This window comes from Salarias fasciatus, chromosome 8, assembly GCF_902148845.1.
Source record: "Salarias fasciatus chromosome 8, fSalaFa1.1, whole genome shotgun sequence".
Lineage (NCBI taxonomy): Eukaryota > Metazoa > Chordata > Actinopteri > Blenniiformes > Blenniidae > Salarias > Salarias fasciatus.
The window spans coordinates 20,691,816-20,701,793 of NC_043752.1; the positions used below are offsets into that span (position 1 = coordinate 20,691,816).

Sequence of the window (9,978 nt, forward strand, 5' to 3'; positions counted from 1 at the left end):
CTGCCGGTCTACCAGGTACCCAGAACCCCCTGCCGGTCTACCAGGTACCCAGAACCCCCTGCTGGTCTACCAGGTACCCAGAACCCCCTGCCGGTCTACCAGGTACCCAGAACCCCCTGCCGGTCTACCAGGTACCCAGAACCCCCTGCCGGTCTACCAGGTACCCAGGTCCACCTGCCGGTCTACCAGGTACCCAGGTCCACCTGCCGGTCTACCAGGTACCCAGGTCCACCTGCCGCTCTACCAGGTACCCAGGTCCACCTGCCGGTCTACCAGGTACCCAGGTCCACCTGCCGGTCTACCAGGTACCCAGGTCCACCTGCCGGTCTACCAGGTACCCAGGTCCACCTGTCGGTCTACCAGGTACCCAGGTCCACCTGCTGGTCTACCAGGTACCCAGGTCCACCTCACCAGTTAACATGACAGGAACTGTTCACACCCCTCATCATCCAGACGACCACCACCAACATCTGTCACAAATCCAAGCACCCTGCAGGAACAGGAACCACAAATCAAAGCACCACTCCACCTCCACACCGGTCTGGTCCTGAACCCAGGGTCCGGTCCGGTCCTGAGCACTCTGGAGTGTAGAGTCAGGAACACTGCCTCTGTGTGTCCTCTACACCAGCGGTTATCAGCTGGTCAGACTTTGGAGTCCACCATCACCGTAAAACACCATGAGTCAATCTGAACTCTCTCCAGTCCTCCAGAATCCAGATCGAGGGACGGTGCAGCTAGAACCCGAGACAGGAGGCTGCCAACGCAGAACCAGCTTCATGATGAACCAGAGGAAGTCCCAGGGCTCAGACCTCCAGTGTTTTCATGCTCCACAGACGTAGCTGCAGCCGAGGAGCCAGTCTGAGGACCAGGACCAGAGTCCTGCCGAGACCATCAGTGTCTTCCTCCAGCAGGAGCCACCAGGCTGAGGGGATTGTCCAGCAGGCCTGGGCGATTATGTGATCGTGATTGGTGATCGCGATTATTTATCTTAACACGAACATTGACTGCATGTAAACGTAGCCAGTGTCGTCTTTTCAGGCCACTGCACCGTACGAGCAACATTCTGACAGGAGAGAAACGATCACACGCACGATTCTTGCTTTGTCCATTTTTTTTATATGGTTGTAGTTTGTACCATTACATTTTAAGTCTAATCTGTCCAATCTAGATTGTGATTAAAATTTTGTACATTTGATGCAAACATTAATGATGGCAGCAGCATATTTAGCATCAGAACTTGAAAATAATGTTTACATTCTAAAGCACCTTCATTATCCCCAGGCGGTTTCTTTAGGTTTTTAATCTTTTATAGCAACAAAAGTCCTCAGGGCTGTAAACTGTCACACTTTAAAGGTATAATGGACGATGTTTTAGCCAATGAATGGCGTGATGCGAGTCTCAGCTATTGGTCCTCCGACATGTCCATCACGCTGGAGAAACGCTTGCGTCGCGCCGTCAAGCGGCTCGTAGGAGCAGCAGAGCGGGTAGGACGGTCGGGCTCATGCACGTTTTTCAAAAAACGAGTAACAGACGTTTGGCTTCGACTTTTTCGAGAAAATCGTCCGTTATACCTTTAACTAACGATGGTTCAGTTCTTCTCTTTCACTGAAAAAACAGTGCATCGCAAGATTTTATTATCTTTATTATCATGTACTACACTGTTCAGTGAGATTGTTCTTATATTTTTCTATGTTTATATCATTTAATTTGCTTTGGTATTTACTTGGTTTGTTAATAAAATGTTAAACTATTCTATAGTTCTAGTTTTCAGTGCAGATGCTTTAAAACTGGTTTAAAAACAATATAACATATGGTGATTACAATTGAGATTGAACGATATGAAAAAAAAAGAATGGTGATCATTTTTTTTGCCGTATCGCCCAGCTTCTCTTTAACAGCCGTTCTCAACAGTCACCTGCTGTTTTCAGGAGAAATATATCAACTTGTTCCCTGTAAAACCCTCCAGACTGCCTCCCCTGGTCTCTGGACTGGCTCACAGTGAGGCTGACCCCCTCAGTGGTCCACTGTCCCTGAAGAAACCGACTGGATCAGGATCAAGCCCTGATCGGTCCCAGGTCATTTAAAGCCAGCTCCTTCAGGATCCAGGCTGGTTTTCCAGGACCGGCTCGTGTTATTAGGCTGTATTCAGTTTCCATTATTTCTAGAACGAGAGGCTGCTTCTCTTTTCCTCGTTGTCAGATTGTGACCCAATGAAAGGAGCTGACTGTGAACACCGCCACTTCACCAGCCGTCAGGACATCCTGATCCCTGACAGGCCTGAGGTCAGAGGGGATGAGGACGCTGATGGCTGGATGAGGGTCGGTACAGACCAGACCATGGTTCTGCTGTGAGGTCTCTGACTGCACCATGTAGAGCAGCCAGCAGCGGGTCGGCCGAGGGAGGAAGGAAAACAACATGTTGTTGTTGTTGTGGTGCGGTGAGCGGCGTGGACTGGGCTGGCTCGCCGAGGATGCAGCGCTCACAGATCCTGCTCCCATCAACACCTCTGCTTCCACTCCGGCGCCGAGGCTGCTGCCGCCCAAAGACAGCAGACGACTTCAGAGGGGAGCGAGATAGACGGCAGATGATCTGAGAGAGAGAGAGAGTGTGTGTGTGTGTGTGTGTGTGTGTGTGTGTCGTGTCTGGAGCTGAAGGAGTTAAGTTCTGAGCAGTGGGTGAACTCAAAGGAACTGGCGTTCACGTGGCTAAGCCGCTGTTGCTATGGGAGAGAGGCCACACACACACACACACACACACACACACACACACACACACACACACACACACACACACACACACACACACACACACACACACACACACACACACACACACACACACACACACACACACACACACACACACACACACACACACACACACACACACACACACACACACACACACACACACACACACACACACACACACACACACACACTCGCTCGCTCTCTCTCTCTCTCCCCCTCTGCCAGAGAGCCTGGCTGGAAAACCAACAGCTAATGAGAGTACACCACTCTCTGCACGCTCGCTCGCTCTCTCTCTCTCTTCATTTTTTAAATAGCATTCCCTCTCTCTCTCCCTCGCTCTCTTTCTCTCTCTCTCACTCTCTCTGAAACATTGTGCCTCTCGCGCTCTCTCTCTCTCTCTCTCTCGCTCTCTCATACATACATGAGTGAGATTTAAAGAACAGAACAGATCAGCTGAAGGTCCAGACCCGGGTCAGGACGAGGCTCACATCTGGACAGACAGAGGGACACATGAGGACCGTGAGGACCACCGTCCTCTGAGTGGAGACGTCCGTCCTCCAGTCATTCATGAGGACAGTTGAAGCCACACGGCGCGTCACGTTAGCGACGAGGCCGTGGTTCCGTCCACACTGCCGTCCTGTCCCCACGAGGGGGACGTGGGAGACCTGGACGGACCGTCTGGAGACAGCTCAACCTAGACCACTGACCTGGACCACGTTCACTGGATCTGCTCTCAATCAGGGAGAATATCACCAGAAGCATCTCAGAGTCAGGAAGTGGTCCCAGGACAGCCTGAACCAGTCCCAGGTCCAAGTACCAGACCAGAACTTCACAAGCAGGAGCCTCAGAACCCGTGTGAACCCCCAAAAGAAGATCACGCTTGTCCAAGAGCTCACCTGGTCCACAGCAAGCTCTGGACCGTCCCAGATGGGACCACCGATCCAGCCGAGGACCGTCCAGGTCCAAGACCGTCCATCTTTCTCAGGAAAACCAGGTTTTAAACATTCGGGCTTCAGGGGCAATGACTCGGCTCATACATGACTTCAGGTGCGCCTGTCATCGTCATGGCGACGTCCACCTGGATCCCAGTACGGGATGCTTTGCAGCAGAGCAACATTCAGTCATGCTGATCTGGACCAGGTCCAGAGAGACAGTCCCCTCAGTAACAGTGCTCTTTCTCTTGTTCCTCATTCAAACCTGCTGGGACTGGAGGGTCCAGTCCGGACCCCCTGCAGATTGTGGTTTCTGGGCCATATTAGACCACCAGGCACACAGCAGCCATGTCTGAACCAGGTCTGTCCAATCCACTATCATCTTTACCCAGACACTTCCTCTGAATGATCCTGATTAGTGTAGCATTAGCATCAGGCTAACGCCGCCAGAGCCAAAGACAGCCGCCTTGGTGCTAGCTGTGTAGCATTAGCATCAGGCTAACGCCGCCAGAGCCAAAGACAGCCGCCTTGGTGCTAGCCGTGTAGCATTAGCATCAGGCTAACGCCGCCAGAGCCAAAGACAGCCGCCTTGGTGCTAGCCGTGTAGCATTAGCATTAACTCTCTGGTGAAAGCGGCGAGCAGGAAGGCCGGTGGACTCGTCCCTCACAGCAGAGTTAGGACACGCAGCTCAGAATGGACTCTGCACCCGGCCGTCACCGGCAGCAGCGGAGGACGTCCATCAGGACGGCTCCTCGTCCCGCCGCGTGCCGACTGGACAGCAGCTCACGCCGATCGGCGTTCCGCAGAGCTCTGCACACGTCACAACGCAACATGAAAGGAAAAGTGTTTCTCTGATGATTCAGAGGAGACGGATCCTGCAGTGTGGCGGTCTACTCATCCCACATTCAGCACACACTCCGCCTGTCTGCGCCGCGCCGCGCCGGCTGTGTGTGTGTGTGTGTGTGTGTCACTCCAGGAAAACACAAACACACCACACCAGCACCGCTCTCACGCCTGGACCAGGTCTGGACTCATCAGGAACCTCTCTGTGGGACAGCATGCCGGTTACCATGGAGACGGAGACGCCGTCCTCCATCAGTCCCCGCTGACGGCGGAGGACGAGGCTCGCAGCTGCTCATCAGCAGTCACAGAGCGGAGCTAGGAAGGGTCCGCGGCGCCGCCGCTAACATTTACTACTCCATCAGGACACAGGGCTGCAGTGCATGCTGGGAGAATGAACAGACAGTCAGAGTGAGGACGAGAGACGTGAGACACGGAGACGTCATGTGACGTGAATGAGAGCTACGACGTCCCAGAAGCACACACTGATTCTCCACTGCTCCACACATCAGAGTGTGTGTGTGTGTGTGTGTGTGTGTGTGTGTGTGTGTGTGTGTGTGTGTGTGTGCGTGCAGCAGCTGTCCTCCTGGGTTCTGAGGCGGTGCGGAGCGGCGTGGGGGGAGGGGAGCGCGGCCCGGCCCGGCCCGGTGTCGGGTTTCGTTGTGTTTCCTTAGGCACCAGAAAACAAGCCGCTCACAGCGCGGGGGTCGGGTTACAGCGGCCGGCCGGGACCGCCGCCACCCGACGGGTTCTGGAGGCCGGGAGACGGCCCCGCCGGCGCCCGGTCCACCGGAGCCAGTCCGGCCGTGGACGAGGAGCGTGTGACGGTCGGACCGCCGTCCTGGTTAACCCTCCCACCGCACGCCGTTCACCTCTCCAGGAAATGAACGCTGGAGTCACAGCGGCGCCGCAGTGGCTGATGGGAGGCCGACTCTGAAGCAGCACCCGGCTGCTTCTGGGTCTCTGCTGGACAAACACACACTTCTCCTGTTTACTGAAGGCACGACACACTCCAGCCTCCAGGTCCAGGGCGGCACGAGCAGACCACCAGCTCTTATTTTGAAATCCGCTGGGTTTTCACTGCATGTCCTCTTCCTTAATAATGCAAACAGATCTGGGTCCAAACACGAGCGAGTCGTGGTTATTCTGCTCTTATTTCATCAGCCTGCAGACCAGTCAGAGACGTCCGAGGACAAAGAGACAAGTGGTCCACACCGGAGTCCTGCTGGCGTCCCTCACCTCGTCCTCTCACGTCCAGGACTAGAGCGGCCATCAGTTAAGGTACAGCGGCGATCAGCTGATCCCGGATTAACCAGGCGAGGAAGAAAAGGAAACCGGTGTGTGTGTGTGTGTGTGTGTGTGTAATGTGAAGCAGGTCCAGAAGAACAAGCAGCAGGATGAAGCCACTAACAGTTCCACTGCACGGGGGCCGCGGTTAATCTGTGTGTAAACAATGCCGCTATTCACCTCAGCCAACACACACACACACACACACACACACACACACACACACACACACACACACACACACACACACACACACACACACACACACACACACACACACACACACACACACACACACACACACACACACACACACACACACACACACACACACACACACACACACACAGACACAGCTACATGCACCGGCGGTGTATGAGGAAGGTTCCTGGCCCGTCATTTTCTGCTGATTAGCCACACAGATGAACCTCAGGCCACAGCCCTGAAAACAAACTACTGTACACACACACACACACACACACACACACACACACACACACACAGACACACACAGACACACACAGACACACACAGACACACACAGACACACACACACGACCTCTGCTCATCCCTGCTCAGAGGAACCTGAAACGCCAAACAGCGGGAATACACGTCAATACTCGGCACTGCCGCCGCCGCCGCCGCCGCTCATCACTACCAGCTTCCAGCTGCCGTCAGGAGAAACAAACAGAAGCAGCTGAGGTCAAATCAATTCAGCGATCAGCGATCCATTAAAACCAGCTCAAACTGTCCCGGATCAGCTGATCCCGTCCTGACGGCCTCTGGAAACACGACAGAGTGTGAAGGACCTGTTCGCCGACTGGGACGACAATGTCAATCTGAAAACAGCCACTTTATTTAAAAACGGCTCCTCGCCGTTTCTCAGAAATGTTGTGTTTACTATCATTTCCAGAAACGTCTCGTTCCCAGTGCTCGCCACAAAATGCTGGCATTCAAGCGTGTGGAGGGAACTGAATTGTTCTGCTGCCGAGACGCCGCGCTCTGAGGCAATAAGCCGTAAGCCTCCCTCCGATCTGACCAGACACTTGACAAAGACCTGACAGGCCGGCCTGACACACTTCTAATCTAATCTGGAATCCGTCTGCACCGTCTTCAGCCGGCTAGTTAAGCCGCCTGCTGATGAGACCGGGCCGTTGTGAGGAGTTACAGCAGAACACCACATCACACACAGGAGGACCTCCACGGGGGGTCAGGAGGCTGGGAAACAAACTACACACAGCCGAGCTGACATGACCCAGGACCTCCGTCCCCTCACCTGGACACCCAGCTGGTGGACGGTGAGGGGGACCGGCGGCGGGCCTCCTCCGGCCCCGTCTCCACATCTCAGCATCACAAGAGCCCGGCGACCCACAGATGTCTCGCAAATTAATTCAGACACAAAGACTGAGGCGAGCACGGAGCTCCCAGACCGTCACATGATCCGATCCGCAGGAGGACCGGCACCCGAGGACCGGCTGTCCCCCGGAGACGGCGGAGCGGCACAAAGACGAGGCGCCGCAGCATCCCTGGGATGGAGCGGCTCTCTGGCCACTGAGGTGCGTCGGCTGAACAAAGAAAGGCAGAGCAGCGCTGCAGAGGCCCGAGACCCGAGACCCAACCGAGTCCTCCAGGAGACCCGAGCGAGTCCTCCAGGAGACCCGAGCGAGTCCTCCAGGAGACCCGAGCGAGTCCTCCAGGAGACCCGCTGAAACCAGGTCACACTCTGATTACATGCTGGAGTCAGCAGCCTCCCTCTGCCTGTCACACACATCTGTCATGGGGGGGGGGGGGGGGGGGGGGGGGCTCCGGGGCCCGCCACGCACTCATCCCGGGCACTGCACCCACAGACCAGGGGGTTAGAGTGGATTATGTGGAGGGGGGGCTCACCTCTGTCAGCTGATCTGCAGTATAGAGCAGATTAAAGCTGAATTCCTGCACATGCTGTGATTGGACAGCCAGAGCAACAGGACGGGGGACAGGGGGACCGGGGGGACGGGGGGACAGGGGGACACAGGGGAGTGTGGGGCTGCTTCCTCTGCTCGACCCCCCCGCCGCTGCCCCCTCATTAACTTGCCTATGCGGGCTAAAACTCGTCAAACTTCCCGGCTGAACACTGACAGCTTCAGCGGGAACAATAGCGCTGCCGGCCCGGCGCGAGGAGCCGCGGCGCGCCGGGGACTGGACGCTTCACCGGGCCGCGGAGCCCCGGAGCCCCGGAGCCCCGGCACCAACCGCAGACCCCCCCGCCGCCGCCGCCACCACCACCACCCCCACCCCGACCCCCCCGCTGCCCCGGCGCCTTACCGTCAGCTCCGCGCTGTCGTTGTCCCGGTGGTTGACGGCTCGGATGACCCCGGACCTCCACGGCCAGCGGCCGATGTCCCCCAGCTCCGGCGGCTCGTCCCCGCCGACGCAGAGGAAGCGCTTCCCGACCAGCTCCGGCCGAGCCTCGACTGCCATGGCCCCCCCGGCTGGCTAAACCCACCCCCCCTCGATAAACTTCCCGCTACGACGCCTTACAGCGCGGGCAGGACCGACATGAACCCGCACGGAACCGCGGAGCGCGCGCCCGGAGCGAGCGTGTGTGAAGGCTGCGAACCGAGCGGGGCTAGGGCTGCGCCGTCCGTCTCCACCCGCTCCACCTTCGGTCTCTTTTCTCAGAACAACACGGAGCTCCGAGCCGCAGCACCGCCACATCCACTCCGTGTCTCTCCGCCCGATCCCGGCCATTCACGGGCCGCAGCACGGCGTCTCCCTCCGCGCGGCCACGCTCCAGCCGCACTACTTTGTGCCTCAGCTGTGGGAGAAACCGCCACGATCCAGAACCGACAGGATCCGGGACCGGGGCGGGACTCAGAGGGTCTTCACCGGCCTCTCCTCATCCTCACCAGCTCCACCAGAACCAGAACCGGCACCGGGAGCCGCATTCCCGGTGATCCCGGTGTGGAGGAATCCTGCCGCCGGCTGGGGCTCAGCACATCCAGGACTAGAAAACACACACACACGCACACACACACGCACACACACACACACACACACACACACACACACACACACACACACACACACACACACACACATACACACACACACAAAACTCCACAGCTTGGACTAGAAAACACACAACACCTGATCAACGAGACCATCAAACACACAAAACCCAGCAAACAGCTGAGAGGTGGAACATCCTGCAGCACAGTTCTCTACCATCCCCGTGAAGGGAGGCAGAATCCGCAGGAAAAAGTTAAAATACTGAGTTTAATTTCAAAATACCATGGAAAAAGAACAACTTCCATCTCTGACAACTGAGATCAAAAGTCAGAATTCCCAAAAATAAAAATAAAAAAGGTAAAATACTGACTTTAAGCCTAAATCTTTGAACCAAGAAGAAAAGTCAGAACTCCAGGAAAAAAATCAAATACTGACTTTAATTCCAGTGTTCTGAGGAAAATGTGAGAGGAACACCTTCAGTCTCAGAATACTGAGACATTTTGAGAGAAATGTCTTAGTTTTATCAGGACATTCTAGGAGAATAAGTTGGATTTCTGTGGAAAAACTAAATTCCACAAAAAAGAAACAAGTTTGGCTACAATTCTGAATTCTGAGAAAACAGAAAGTTCTGACTCTGAATCTGAGCTTTTTAAATCCTTGGGATTCTGAGTTTGGAGATCCTGGTTTGAATCTGGGAAGTTTTCCTCTGAATTCTGAAAGTAAACTTGAGTCAGAGTTCAGACTTCAGAGACAAATGCATCAAAGCCGAAGACTGGTCTGAGAATTGGGTTAAAACTGACTTATGAATGGATTTATTCCTGATTTTACTGCCCAAACAGACTGAAGACGTCCTGCATGGACACATCTACTGCTCCCTCCAGGCATGGCTTTGTCTGATGTTGTGGCTCCAGTTCCTCATTTCGGACGCCATGTGCTCCAGAATGTCCGTCCATACATCCTGCAGAGGACGGAGACGCCTCAGTCAGCAGCAGGATCTGGAATCGGATGAGTGATTAACCAGCGTCTGTGGACATAAACAGGAGGAACCGTCACTGGGAAGATGTCCACTGCATGGACGACGTGTCTCCGTGTCCTCCAGGTCTTGGTCATCTGGTTCCAGCTGGAGCTCAGGAGTCTGACTGTAGTGTGGAACATGCTCCACCCCAGCAGGGAGGAA

General features: G+C 55.3%; 1 protein-coding gene across 1 annotated transcript in view; it reads right to left on the reverse strand.

The window, feature by feature from the left end:
* Positions 1–8,502, reverse strand: part of jmjd1cb (jumonji domain containing 1Cb) — an 87,743-nt gene extending 79,241 nt beyond the window's left edge. The window contains 1 exon segment of the mRNA XM_030097975.1: positions 8,115–8,502. Within this exon segment, the coding sequence (XP_029953835.1) occupies positions 8,115–8,270 (156 nt within the window). The 5' untranslated portion in view covers positions 8,271–8,502.
* Between the last annotated feature and the right edge of the window lie 1,476 nt (positions 8,503–9,978).